Raw genomic sequence first — 14,369 nt, 5'->3', positions numbered from 1 at the left:
AAGGATATAAAGTGCGCCGTAGCAGAAAATAATTCATTTCAGCGCAAATTTTAAAATTCAAAATACTCCGCCAGCACATGCTTTTTGGCTCGCGTACCGAAAATCACAGACGCTTTATTAGCTAAAAGTCCAAAAAATACGTAAGCTCAACTCAAATGCAAGCCTGGATCCAACCCATCCATTGTAGTGTAGGGAGAAGATGGCCCTACTCCGCATGTTCTACCCCAGTACTATTTAACGTACTTTTGCGGAGTAACCTCGACATAATCATCAGAGCACACAAGAGATTTTAAGGCCAAGTGTTCGTATATTGTAGAGTTGTACGAACGAATTGAACGGGTTCAAATACAGATATATTGAAATATACACCTTTATTAAGCTTACTATATTTCTGAAGCAAAAAACCGGGACGGCGCGGATTTGACAAGCCAACCTTTCATTCCAGGGGCATAGTTATAGTTCAATTTAAACGTTTTCTATACCATTGTGGGTAGATTACTGGCCTAATAATTATTACTTTTAAAATATCGTCTATTGGTCTTTGCTTCAAATAATGAAAATCGTTCTACTCATCAGAAAACTTGCACTTTGTTTCCGGCATTTTGATGATTTAACGACCGTTGGGTGTTAAATTAACGCATGGTTCATATATACTGTCATATATATCATAACTATGACAGGAATATTTTTCTCTATATCTGAACTAGTGAAGTGAGACGAGAATCAGTGGTGAATCGGCTGCCTCTGTTAAAAAAATATTGTGGTAGTTTCGAATAAAAACTATTCACGACTGTCATACTGCAAAACCGGGACATTCAAGTCTTTCGTCGGGTCGGCGTAATGGCACAAAAACATAAAAAAAGGCTATATTTGCAACTCTGAGATAGAAGCCGGAAACCCGCGATTGATCGCTAGGTACAGAAAAACAGTGCATAAAGTCTAAGGTCCTGCTACGATAAATCACCATCAGGGAAATTGCCATAAGCCTATGGACCTTTCCCCGAGCATCGACTTCCTTGTTTACTTCGTGACATTGGCCAATCAGCAAGATGAAAAAAGTGACGTAACAATGCCCCCTTTTGCATCCGCTCAGACACTTTTCTCACTCAGACAGATTTTCAAGCGTGGTTGTAAACATTACCTCGTTTTCGCGTTTTTGAACTCTATTCGTTAGTGTTCAGTTGTGTTTCGGAAACTTAAATAAAAATCAGATAATTCAATAATCACTCTGTCTTCCTAGGAGTTTTAATTTAATTGCAGTAATAAAAATTAGTGTAGAAATAGCTGTGATAGACTAGCCTGAAATTCTTTACCGGTACTTTGAAAAAACCGATTGTTGTGTGCAATGAATCATAATGATGGTTTGAAACACATACCCCATTTTACAGGCGCCAACTCGCGAAAGCACTCCTAAAATAGCACTGAAAATTTTGCAATGGTAAAGTATAGGAAGAATTTTCCGGGGGTCAAAGGTCGGGGAAAGGTCCATTCTAATTGATTTCAACATGCTAATAATACATATGATTAAATAACATTGAAATCCATAGTTAGATTACATATCTGCTACAGTAGCTAGGGGAGAAGAGAAAACGAAGTCAATAATCTTGATGTAAAAAACATCAAGCATAAATTTAACTCGAGTGAAAAGAATAGGCTCTCCATTCTCCCGGTATAAATATGTGAATATGTGATCCTATCCTAAATTCCGATGTTCTAGGCTGATTGTTGTAAATTTCTCCCAGCACCTGTGTTTGTTCCAGTCAGCTTAGACCAATGGAATCAATCTAATTTGATTGATTGCAATAGCGTACCCAGTTGTTCTCCATTTTTCTTTTACATTTGCCCACGCGTGAAACGTCAGAAATCACGCAATCCGCTTGTGATTTACCAGCAGTTGTAATGGTGTCACTTCCCACAACGTCATCGATCGTGTTGGACTTTGTACCAAAGGCTGGAGTTGTTTCCATTCCGCGGTGTTGCAATCATTCGTTTGTCATTTTCGCACTCGTTTTTGCTTGAATAACCAAGTTTTCATTCGGTGTTTACTATTTGGTAATAATTAATCGCTTCATATAATGACGAAATAGGCCAGTGACGATGATAATATTCGCATGTACACAATCTGACAATGGTTATCTAACTTATCTGAACAATCGACTTACCGGTAGGCTATGTAATCTATAATGGTATGAACCCTGGACTCCATTGCGAAATCACAAGCTGTTCAGCCATATTGCGTTACGCCATCCAATTTTGCTTCGTGGGTGGAATATAAATAGGCGTATGGAACCTCTATCAGAGTCAGACAGCAGATAATATTTCGTATCTTGACGCACTACTGCACTGCTGCACTGGGAAGAATTCGTTGGTATTTCATGTATTTAGTCTTTTTTTCAAATGTCAGAATATTGTGGGTGAATATCCAGATATCAGGTACCGGTACTGAGATATCAGGATATAGCTACCATATATATATTTTGACTCCATAATCCTGTAATCAGCATAGAAGGCAATAAGATGGGTACCAAAAATAATTTTATATACCGTATCACTGTATCATGACTTGGTTTTGAGTTATAATACAGTGATAGTTCTCTATTATAAATTATATCAGCCTCAAACCGTTATTGTTTCTTTACAAGAATCGGAGAATTTCACTACTGTACTAGCCTTTAGTTTACTTTTGTTCCTGACAAGTACAACAGTTTTGTTTTCGTCAACATGGAGACACAAATAGAAAACAGCGATGGCCCAGAAGAATACATGCCTGAAAGTTCACCATATGATCACATGGAGCCATTGGAATTGGAGGTTTGATATGGTGTTTGTCTGTTTATGTTCATTTTAATAGTTTAGCTTTATATTCACTGTCTGCAGGTCTGACTGTGGAATCGAATAATACTAGAATATCTGAATATTATTTCTTTTTTTTAGGAAATGAACGCTTTTGACAGAGTTAGCAGCATTCCTTTTGTTGCTAACACGTGGGATGCTTTTAGCACCTATTATTCATCAGCAAAGAAATCTTATCCTTCTGTTACACCTTATATTGAGGTAATAAAACTTATTCTGATTGGTTACTTTCTATCTTCACATCTGATAATTTATGTGGCAAGTCTCAAGCTCCACACTAATTTAGATATCACTGTCTTGGCATTAATAATTCTGATGACTTAGGGATTTTTCTCTCAAGTGTGTATTGAAGGGTGAGGTGACCCTTTCTAGTTGTTTGTATATCTAACAAGATGTTTCTAAGCTTTTTTACAATAATTTGGAAAAAACTTTGTTAGAGTTTATTCAGTCATTGATGTGATATGACATCTTGTTTATTGTTTAATATTATGCTGATACCAACTATCCATTACTAATTCTAATAAACTGTTTACTGTATTTGCTCGTTTTGTAGCCCGGGCCCATATTTTTTTAATCAAACTCACTAACCGGGCCCTTATTCAAGCACGGGCGCTTTTTTACAGTAAAATTATACACAAAAATTATGGTATCTTTGAAGACAAATATTTGACGACATTAATCCTTTTTCCATGTCAATTTATTCACGTCAAACGCAAATTATTCACGTCTTAAAAGAGTAATTCCCTCATATAACCCATAGTTTATATTATTAACAAGAAACAACAAATCAAAAGAAGAAAAGTTTTGCGACACCCTGTCAATATTGAAATGACGCACTTGGCGTCGCAACGCCCAGTTTGAGAACCACGGTGTTACATAATCAATGCTCTCTGTTATGTAATTGGACGCCTAAGGCGTGAGTGTTATCTACCAGCGCTTAAAATTCAACAGCGTTGTGACAAAAGCGCTTCTTATTTCCTATTGTTCTCTACCACTGAAAAATCAGCTTTTACATCGGGCGGGTATTCAAGCACCGGCCCTTAATCAAGATCGGGCGGTAAAATGAGCATATACGGTAATACCAATTTTGTACTCCCAAGTATACTACACTTTCCAATAGTGTTTTACTTCAAATAAAGACAGCTTATCGTATGATTGCTTCTGGCACTATTAACATAGTATAATTGTGTAAATATGTTATCAACTTAATTTCATTAGTTGGCGGAGAAGATCACCACTGGGGCAGCCAACATTGCCTTTGCCACTACTAAGCCTGTTGTTAACAAGCTGGCACCAACTGTTAACTCTTATGCCAATTTGGGTTTGGACAAGCTTGAAGATGCATTGCCAATGATTCATGATCAACCAGATGAGGTATCTGAAAATATCACTGCATTTTTATGACTAAAGAGTGCTGACTATACGTAATAGAATAGCTGAAAGTTGGAATGAAATGTGTTTAGAAGTGAAAGCCTAAACTTTCATCAGATTTGTAGGAAGCATTTTGAAATGTTGTAATTGTTTAATCTTAAAATTGGGTTGATTAAAATTGGATTAACAAGTGGCATTTTTTAGATTTATGATTCAACAAAGGAAGCAGTCACCTCACTTGTAAATCGAAAGATAGATTCAGCTCTCTCTGCCACCGAGAGATATGTAGATTACTACTTGCCACCAACAAAAGATGAAGATGATGATGTGGAAAGTAGCGATGATGAAGATGATTCTGACAATGATTCTGGTAGGTCTAAAAATTCTGATTGCTAAGTCATTATCCTGTCTATGAAACATATCTCTTATTAATACTATTTGATATTTAGATACCAACAGCAGTGTGGATAGCTCTGAACAGGTCTCACCCAAAGAAAGGATAAGGGTTATTAGTCATAAGGTAAAAATAATTGTTTGTATATTAAAAACTTATGTCATTGTATAAATATCAGTTGAATGATCGCAATTTTGTCATACAGGTCCGCGAGAGGGCGTACCATCGTGCTATGGACAGAGTGCATGGTGTGCAGAAAAGAAGTACTGAGACTTTGAATAAGTTGACGTTTACTGTTGATTTGGTAAGGAGAATAAACCTTATAGTCATGTTGTAAAGTGTAACTTTTATTTGATTTCTTCATTTTTTTTGTACAGATACAATATGCCAAAGAGAATATGGATGTCACCCGTGGGAACATTGTGTCAACTGTTGCAACAGCAAATGAAACTATTCGAAATGGGCTTGAAGCTTCTCAAGAAAATGTGGCAATCGTTTGGAAGCAAATTCGAAATCGTTCTAGTGATGCTGTAAGTTAACAAATCTTTTTGTTTGAATTAAGTCAGAATTTCATATTATAACTTTTTAAATAATTAAATTCCAGGCTGCAGAACTTCGTGTTTTAGAAAGAGCCAGAACACTGACAGGACAGATCCAGAAGTCATGTGGCGCACTTCTTTCAGTTGTTACCAAGCTTCCCCAGTATGACTACCTTCATGCTAAGGTAATTTATCCTATTTATTCAAATTAAAGTGATTTCTAATCGCAGATTTTTTATAAATAAGTCAAAAAATATATTCTTTCATTGTAGATTTTGAAGGCAAAAGAATCTGCTGATACCCTTGCACAAAACCTTGCTGGTAAAACATCTCTTCGTGAATTGTCTGCTTCTCTCACCACATCTGCTCGCTCCACTTTAGAACATGTTGGAAGCTTGTTTGAGGCTCTTATTGGAATAGCAGCTGACCATGCCCCCATCAGTTGGTTGGTACGTCATCATAGATATATCAGTATACAGTAATTTCAAATACTTTTTGCATGACGGTGAATTGGTGATTTAGATAGAAATGTTCCATGAATGGCAATTCCTACATCTGGTTACTTTTAATATGTTGTTCAACAAATTTTGAGTGATTACTTGTGATACCAAGCACGGATTTAAATACTAATTTAGTTTAACACGATTGTTAGTTGATTATTATCACGATAAAGAATGATTCAGTGGCACATTCTTCTGGTTCAAGTAGTAATTCTGCTTCGAAGCATCCATGATCTGCCTAATTTAGTATTTTCCCTACTTGTGTTCTGGACCTGAACAGCCAGAGGTTTTTAAAAATCTGGCAAGCCATATATTTTTTTCATCTTTTTTACCAATGAATTTGGTTTATGGCAAAATCCAACTAATGATTTCCGAGGTAACATCTAATCACAATGTGTATATGGTGGCTTTCATTTACTCACTGTGTGCAATGCTTCAACATAGGCACCAGAGTTCGACTGCGATCCATTAGATGGCCTGTACATGCAAGATCTTGAGGCCGATCTTCACATGCACAACAACAGGGTGTCACCACGTGGTGTGTTTTTGATTCTTATCAGTGTTCTGTAATTCATTGGTTGTGGTGTTTGTAGCTTTGTTTCATTTGTGCCTTTTTGTTGCGACTGTCTCACTGGCCCATTTTCATTCAACTATTTTCTTTAACAGAGAACCAAAGAGGCTATCATGTCCGTTTCCAAAGAGGATAAGAAAGAACAATTAGAGGAAGATAATGATTTGTGAATGTTGCAATTTTGTTTCATTGTATATATGCCACCAGTTTGCATGAATTACCAGTTAGATGTTGTATTCATTTTTCACCTTGTATCTATCTGTTACTGTCATATTATGCTCAACCGGGTTACTCTGTGGTGTGGGTGACACCAGATGCGCAGAATAGCCTTGTGAAAATTCTGTTTTGTAGATTTTGCTCAACCTTGTGCCTATTTGCATGAATATGTTTTCATTTAACCATGAAATATTTATTTTTTGCTGATCTATACTACTCAAAGATACTGGGAATTAAAAAAAATTGCATGTCAGCACAACAGTTTTTTTCTTTCATTGCAACGGTGAATGCTTATGCGCGTAAATTAGTTTTTTTTCAAAGTTTCCCTGTAAATCACTTCATATGACTGAGATTATGACGCCGATTCGCTCAAGTAGAATGGTATTATTCAGTTTAAGGTGATGGTGTTATATTTACTTGGATATATGGAAGAAAGAATATTGGTAAAAAATACACCCTGTCCATGGTTGGTTTAAATAAAATTTAGCGGAGTTTTGATTGTGGTGTGTTCTGTATCCCAGTGAATCCCCCCAACTATGTATTCTAATATTAACAATGGATGTGGATTTTTTAATGTAAAATCTTGGCACTTGCCTGTTCTACTTTAGCATGGGCCCGTCCCAAATTTGGAATTTACTTTCAGAATACATTCATTATATAATAAATTTTACTTTGTAGAAATTTTTAAAACGATGAATAAATGTAATTTCACAATTTTCAAAAAACTTCTAATAAATAAACTATTCCAATTCATCAAAATTATAAAAACAAGAACGTAAATTTGAACGTAATCCGAAAGTAACAAAATTCTATTCCATTAGAACCATCTTTTCAAAATCCTCCCATTGCTGTAGGCCGGCACCGGCGTCCAATGCTTCGTCTTCCATATGCACATCTCTCATGTTTTCAAATAGTTCTTCAGTTTGACCTAAGGGGAGATCGAAACATTGATTTGTCCATCTAGACCAGGGATGGGCAAGGTTTTCAAACCAGTGGCCAAAAAGTTTGCCCACCTAGACAGGCGGGCCATGTGAGTTTGACGTAAAAAGTTACAATTCATAAACAATATTTACAGTGTTACAAAAGCAACAGTGGAAAAAATAAGCCTCGTGCCAAAACTAAATTTAACAGCAATCTCAACAAGTTCCTTGAGTTATTTTTAGCTGAAACGTCAAAATTTGGTTTCAGTTCGGTTGTGACAGCATCAGGCGGGCCAGATTGAATTACCCAACGGGCCGTACTTTGCCCATGTTTGATCTATAGGCGTTTCCATACACTTCCTGACGTGGAGCTGAATTGACAATTATTGGAGATAAAAATGACAATCGAGAATCACTTAGGTCGCAGTCGTTTTTCATGTTTGTTTCATTAGTTATGCCAAATTAGTTTTACTAGAAAGGTATAAACTGCAAACAACTTGCAATAACAATTGTTCACAATTCCGCTTATCATCCACAAATTTATAAGATGTAAGCAGATCGCGCCAACCACAATAACTGGGTCATAATTTTTCAGTAAAACTTGATATAAAAAAAAATTTCGATCTTCAAGTACGATCCGGACCTGGTTTGTCGGGTGCTAGCCAATATTCGTCTTCCCTATTTGAGCGTTTGCCGCTTAAATCCAAAGGTTCTTCTTTTGGCAGTTTGTCTTTCATACCTGTTGTAAATGGATTTGAAATATATAAAACAAAGAAGGATAAAACTAATAATTTATATTCCTACCTGGCAAGATTATCGAAGTCTTCTCTCCGGTGTTCTGGCTCAGGTCGAGAACTTCGCAACTGATGAGGAAATAAAAAGAGTTTAACTAAATGTAAAAACATCAATGGCGATGTCTTTATAATATTCACCTGTTTTGTGGACACTTGGCAGCTTCCATTGAAAAAATCTCGGAATTCAATTCCAATGCTTTAGCCGTAACTTCATCTGGACATATAATAAAAAAAGACTCCTAAACTCGATTTATATAGTTACATTATGTTCGAGCTTTCAACGATTTTTACACTCTTTAATATATATCTCCAATTTCTAACGTCGGTTTAAATCACAGTTGTTTTACAAAATCTTGTACGACCACACTATTTCAATCAAATGCTTACGAATCCTACCTCCAACAAACGGTATTTCATCGCTTCTGTTATGAACCGCATCTACAACCATATTTCCAAACAAAACACTTTCCTCGTCATCTTGCTTCTCCCAGTACTCTGTAAATATAAATTATAAATAGAAGATTCGTTTAGAACTTATGTATATCGTTGCCATGATAATTATCTCATTTGTCCTCGAAGTCGAATTTTACGCATTTGGCCTCCAGCACATAGCCCTTTCAAAATCTCACCTTCGTCAACTTCGGATCCCGACACATATGTATCATCTTTACTTTCCTCATGTTCTTTATTTGAATCATCTATGTTTTTATCGTCTTTCGCTGGTTTTTCTTCAAATATATTTCCAGTGAATTCGATTGATTTCGTAGCTGAACTTGTAGATTTCAACTTGCTAACTTTTTCCCTTCTCCTACCTTCTTGAACTTTTGCTTTTCGTTTGAATTTTTTCTCCATGGTATTTCTGTCTGATTATAAATACGACAAAACAGCGACGGATAAATAACAAATATCCAGGAACTCAATAAAAAGTACAACCAACTGTTTACAGCTGTGTCTGAAATAACTATGATTTGTTAATATGGCGATTAACTTTGTCTTGTTCATACTACCCTATATCAGAATCTCATACTCGATGAATTTGATCGCAAACTGATACACCTATACATTACTTTGTCTGCAGAATAACTAGAATAGTTTGGCATAATTTAATGTATACATGTCTATTTCTATACTGGTCACGTCATGAGTTAAGACCTCCAAATTTCTTATTTCCTGAATCAGAAAAAAAATGAATAGTTATTTCTAGCTGCATCGTGAATACAAACCTCTATTCCAATGTGACTTTCCACTAAACCGATTTCTAAAAGCAAACTTCATCAATCTATCTGCTATGCTCATTTTTAGTGCGTTTTCGGCTCTTTGTCTTGCACCTTCCACGTCTTTTGCAAAATCACGATTTTTACTATTTCTTGCGGGCTGTAAAATATTTCAGAATAGACGCCGTTGAATAATGCCGAATCAGATATTTCTCTCAATATGTTACATTGTAGGACTTGAAAATACCCAGGTGATACTCCTGAGCTCCGCATAGTTTATGAATAATCGTAGTGATTTCCTAAAATTACGAAATGTTATATTTCAATTATCCCCCGCATGTTTTTGATGAATTTTAATCTTGGGAAAGAACCTCTAAACAACTTGATAAATACGTACCATTTTCACCGGAGTATCACTTGCTCGATATGCTTCAATATATCGGTGCGAAATCCATGCTCTGCTGACCCGATCGTCCAAGAACACAACATGGTAATAAGACTAAACAAATATTGTTGGTTAAAGTTAATCAACAAATTTCTAAGACCATTGATAAACTGATTCAGGCATAGGAAAAATGTATATTTATTTCATTAGACTAAGCCGAAAGCGGAGTTTTAGTTATCAGCATATATATTGTGTCTTGAGATTAAAATATTTCATAAAAGTTCGTACCACTTCTCCATTTGGGAAGGTTTCATAGAAGGTATTGAAATCTGGATCTATGTCAACCATCGCTGGCCACCTGTGCAATAGACATATTACTTCACATCTCCAAGTACGTAAATGACCTAACAAGAGCCATGCAAAAATACTCACGACGGATATCCTGCCATCTTTGCCCAAACGATAGACCCGGGAGAGAATTGCGTGTAGATAAAACTATCTTGTGACGAACTATGCCACTCTTCTTCGACTGCCGAGCAGCTGAAAAAGAGACATAAAATTATTGTTCTCATACAAACGCCTTCTGTAATTTAATCCAACCATCACCGAATAACCAACTAATTTGAGTACAAGCTGTGATTAAATTAAATTAAAAAAGTCAGCCTCAACAGAAGAAAGAAGGTAATAAAGACAGGAAGGACTTAAATAGTATGTACAACATGTAGAATCCCGTACTATCTAACCTTGCCAAATTTTTGTCTGGATTAAATGAACAAATCCATTGTTCCGGCAATATGGACGGATCTAAACATTCAGATAGGAATCTCCATTTGTCACATGCACCGCATTGCACCCATGTTCCTATAACAAAACAGAACAAGGCTACAATATAGAAAAAAGGGGAAATCGCGTTCGTATTTCGTCTCACAATGGTAAACGGATGAATAATTCAATGCTTATCGTAAGTAAGTATTTAAGACAGTTGTGGCGTAGTAACCGGTGATCATGGAGCTTGCCAATATAAAGAAATTTTGAGTTCATCATAATAGTTTTTATTATTTAAATGATTAGGTCACGTTTTGTAAACTCTTCGTTAAGGTTCAAAGATCATTTACAACAAAAATAAAATAATTTCTCAGTTAAAAACTTAAGGAGAACCTTCTTCGGTTACACCGTCATTATGTTCATTCTGTCCCGACTTCACATTTTGATCTTCAGGGGTACCTATATTAAGTATATATATATAGAATAAAACTGAAACCACGATTAAAGCATTAGGGACACATGAGAAAATGAGTCATTTGACGTATATTGTATACGATATAGGGTTGGGCACAATATTCAAATAGCGAATACCGATTGCGATATTATAGCGTTAATTTGAAATTAATTAATTTGTCGCTGCAAATATCGGCGTGGCGCTCCTGTATTTAACGTTGCGTGATAGTAATGATGTGCCCTAACAATTTCCATCGTTTCCCAACATAGCAGTTCCCTAAATATCAATTGCTTCTTGACTGTGTGCATGCTGGGGCGAAAGTGTGATAAATCAAATTTCGTTCCACTTGTGTACCTGATGAATACTGCAAACTTTTTCTCTTCTCAGTTTTATTACATTTTTTCTTCGTTTTTTTCTCTTTCTTCTTGAGTACTGGTTGTTTCACCAAAACACTCTCTTCATTCCCATCCAATGGACTTGTCAGTGGCGTCACCTCATTGGTTCGTTTGGTTCTGGGAAAATTCACAGTAATATTATTGGATCACACCCACAATTATTTCAATGAAAAGAAGAAATCACGGTATCAATTAAAAGGCAATATTCTTTGGTAAGTAAATTTAAGTACTTACAAACTAGGTGACTTATTCGTCATCGCCTTGGTAAAGTTTTCCGCAGGAGTAAGTTTGTTCGTCTCTTCAGGGCGTACATCACATTGTTTGTCAGGCATCTCTTCAGTTTTACTGGGTTCGGAACCTTACATATGAATGGTCTATCATTAATATTTCATCTCATCAAATAATTTTAATATGCTGTGCTGTAATATGCTCTTAGTAAATATTAGCGAAATATCTAGTTTAAAATCAAACTTCCATTTCAATTCTACCAGTTATAACCCAAATATAGCGCTACAGTGCTTGTTGTAATTATATAGCATTTCTCTTCTACCACCCGTTAGAGATTTGCGTATTTTGTCCGTAGGATCTGTAAAATCATTTAATTATGCTATACGTATGACAGATATCGACTAAAAATGGAAAAAGGTCAAGTACAAACTAAAGCTATGCAACGAGACGTGGCATACCGTTACGTTTCACGTTTTCCGTGCCAGGAAATCGGTCATCCAGTGTCAAAAAATCTTCCGCCAGGACTCGGGCGGTTACTGAAGCAAAAATGTCTTCATACTGCGAATCCGAAAGCGATGTCAGCTTCAGTTTATTCTGTGTGATTTGATTTGATTTATCCTGCAATGCGACACACAAATTTAATTTCTATCCTAGTGGAATTCGATATGCGAAATCGATGTTTCGCCGCTTGATATTTATCGTTAAGCGCGAAACTAATTTTTCAATACCTACATTAGGTTATACCAAGACTACTTCAATCTGATTATATTCAAAAAAAGGGAGTCACATACGTAAACGAAATTATATAAATGGTTTCGAGTTTTAAAACGGCAATTTAGTCGAGTGGCATATACTGGCAGAAGGAATTTAATGTGACTGGGTTAGTGATGGTTTTGATATATATCTCACAGTATTTTTTGTTTCAATATTCTTTCGGATTTTCTCATCTTTTTGTACTTGATTTTTTTTTAAATCATTGGTCTGATGTTTCTCTGCAAAACAACGAAATGTTAAAATATTTTATTGATTTTTTCAGTCATTTTCATCGAGAACTACTAGATATCCATTATAGTGAAACTTTAATAAATTTAATTTTTGTAATCGAATTAATAACCTAAGATGATAATTTCTCTTATTTTTTCACGTAAAAGACTATCTATCCATCCATGCTTTCTTGAATTATTTTTTACTTCAGTAATTGAGTTAAGGTTGTTATGGCCATGTTAGGCCTGATAGTACAAGTTCGTAGCTCTTGAATAGGACTATCGAAATATATATTTCATGACTTTATAGTGATATAGTCTATCTTATAATTACTGTATTACAATCAATGATTGTTACTCCAAATTCTAAATACATAATAGGGTAAACGACTCATTTTTATATATCCTACAAGATATGCGATTACCTGATTTGTCTATTCAACGTCACATACCTTTTTTCGGTAACGTTTGTGTGGAGGTAAGTACGGAGAATTTAGGCTTAAAAGTTGGCTTCGTCTTCGCTTCTGTCATTTTAAACCTACGAATTGACTGATGTTTTCGTCAGTGTATTATATCAGTCTACTATAACTGTCAATATAAAATGAAGATTTTGCTACTTCAGTACTGATGTCAATTTTTAGTCGTCAAGCAAACCTTAAAAATTATATCAATTACTGACAAAGATAACCGGTAGGCTAGTTCTACTGAGTTGGTTGTCTTTTGCGCGAACAGCTGATTTTGTGACGAATCCGACTTTCAAAGCTCACAATAACTAGCCTATATCTCAAACTTTTTTATTTAGTTTAACCTAACGTCACAACTAACCTGCGAGCATTACGCAGGAGATCGGCAGTTCCCGCATAACATTTTTGAGCTTAAGTAGCCTACTGCCATCCGTCCACGTCATTTTTGTGTAATTTATAAGGACTAAAAGCGGTTGTTTATTTTTTTAATATCCCCTAACTGATCTGGAACTATATTGGTTTTGCGTTGTCACATGCTACGGACAGACGGACTAGTTACGGTTAACTTACCAGTAACGTTAACTAAACTCCTAACCTAGTTTGATAACCCGGTATTTAAGCTGGTTCCATTGCATTTGAACCCACGACAATTGCACCTGCATGCCATTGCACCTATGGAAATTTTTTGGTTTTACGGATATTTGTACTCATAGGCTACTAACCTAACCCATGGGTTTTAGCACCCGCATATTGATTGAACCCGCGGATATACACATGGGTTCAAATGTACGGTCACCATTTAAGCTATGTTGTTGTACAAGTTTACGGAAAAGTCTATTTGAAGTATATAACAAGTCGCTAATCATAACTCGTGTTTGTGATTGCCGACTAACTATCTTCAACAAATTTTGCGCCAAGGTCGCAACAATTTAGTCGTCATCCATCGTCTGGGTATTGTTCCCGCCTTTTTCTATCTGAAGCCGACATCGTTGCCAGTATTTAGGCTTTCACGATGATAAATTTTGTCGAGTTTTCAGCATAATTAATATGCTTTTTTTATAGCCAAATGAAGGTTTCAGGTTGGCTGTTCAATAGAACTTCGATGAATTCAAGTTTTCCATTCAAATTGTTGAGATGTTCATTTTATATGTATTTTTAGTTTTAGAAGCTAATTTTCTTCCCTCAGACAGGTTTTTTAAGCAACAAAGCATTGCAAGCATGTTTTTCCTGTTGTAGTTTGGGGTTTTATTTTTCCGCTGTAGTTAAGGAATAGGTTAGTTCGGTGACCGTACATTTGAACCCATGTACATTTGAACCCATGCG

General features: G+C 35.8%; 2 protein-coding genes across 4 annotated transcripts; one reads left to right on the top strand and one right to left on the bottom strand.

Annotated features, from left to right (window-relative positions):
• Positions 1-2,620: 2,620 nt before the first annotated feature.
• On the top strand, positions 2,621-6,703 carry LOC120343008 (perilipin-2-like). 2 transcript variants are annotated; one of them, XM_039412073.2, is made up of 11 exons: positions 2,621-2,811; positions 2,935-3,054; positions 4,072-4,227; positions 4,429-4,594; positions 4,674-4,744; positions 4,824-4,922; positions 4,996-5,148; positions 5,223-5,342; positions 5,430-5,606; positions 6,102-6,195; positions 6,324-6,703. In XM_039412073.2, the coding sequence occupies exons 1-11, from the start codon at positions 2,722-2,724 to the stop codon at positions 6,362-6,364; spliced, it is 1,287 nt and encodes a 428-aa protein (XP_039268007.2). In that variant the 5' UTR covers positions 2,621-2,721; the 3' UTR covers positions 6,365-6,703. The 2 variants fall into 2 exon arrangements, with proteins under 2 accessions (XP_039268007.2, XP_039268008.2); XM_039412074.2 differs by lacking the exon at positions 6,102-6,195 and having other exon boundaries at positions 2,622-2,811.
• A 73-nt stretch (positions 6,704-6,776) lies between these two features.
• LOC120343006 (uncharacterized) lies at positions 6,777-13,172 on the bottom strand. Of its 2 annotated transcripts, XM_039412071.2 has the most exons (17): positions 13,035-13,172; positions 12,509-12,591; positions 12,058-12,217; positions 11,606-11,729; positions 11,331-11,488; positions 10,916-10,981; positions 10,501-10,618; positions 10,190-10,297; positions 10,046-10,115; positions 9,770-9,871; positions 9,382-9,532; positions 8,788-9,021; positions 8,555-8,653; positions 8,297-8,372; positions 8,169-8,227; positions 8,008-8,103; positions 6,777-7,372 (listed from the first exon to the last, which is right to left on the bottom strand). In XM_039412071.2, the coding sequence occupies exons 1-17, from the start codon at positions 13,111-13,113 to the stop codon at positions 7,254-7,256; spliced, it is 1,902 nt and encodes a 633-aa protein (XP_039268005.2). In that variant the 5' UTR covers positions 13,114-13,172; the 3' UTR covers positions 6,777-7,253. The 2 variants fall into 2 exon arrangements, with proteins under 2 accessions (XP_039268005.2, XP_039268006.2); XM_039412072.2 differs by lacking the exon at positions 8,008-8,103.
• Between the last annotated feature and the right edge of the window lie 1,197 nt (positions 13,173-14,369).

This window comes from Styela clava, chromosome 3 (assembly GCF_964204865.1).
Source record: "Styela clava chromosome 3, kaStyClav1.hap1.2, whole genome shotgun sequence".
Classification (NCBI taxonomy): domain Eukaryota; kingdom Metazoa; phylum Chordata; class Ascidiacea; order Stolidobranchia; family Styelidae; genus Styela; species Styela clava.
This window is presented reverse-complemented; position numbering and strand designations above follow the sequence as displayed.

Coding starts and splice junctions, on each gene's coding strand:
- LOC120343008 (XM_039412073.2), top strand. CDS start 2,722: ATGGAGACACAAATAGAAAACAGCGATGGCCCAGAAGAATACATGCCT. Junction 4,923..4,995: donor TGACGTTTACTGTTGATTTG/GTAAGGAGAATA, acceptor TTTTTTGTACAG/ATACAATATGCCAAAGAGAA. Junction 5,149..5,222: donor GAAATCGTTCTAGTGATGCT/GTAAGTTAACAA, acceptor ATTAAATTCCAG/GCTGCAGAACTTCGTGTTTT.
- LOC120343006 (XM_039412071.2), bottom strand. CDS start 13,113: ATGACAGAAGCGAAGACGAAGCCAACTTTTAAGCCTAAATTCTCCGTA. Junction 12,218..12,508: donor ATATTGAAACAAAAAATACT/GTGAGATATATA, acceptor GTCGCATTGCAG/GATAAATCAAATCAAATCAC. Junction 7,373..8,007: donor GCTAGCACCCGACAAACCAG/GTCCGGATCGTA, acceptor ATCTCCCCTTAG/GTCAAACTGAAGAACTATTT.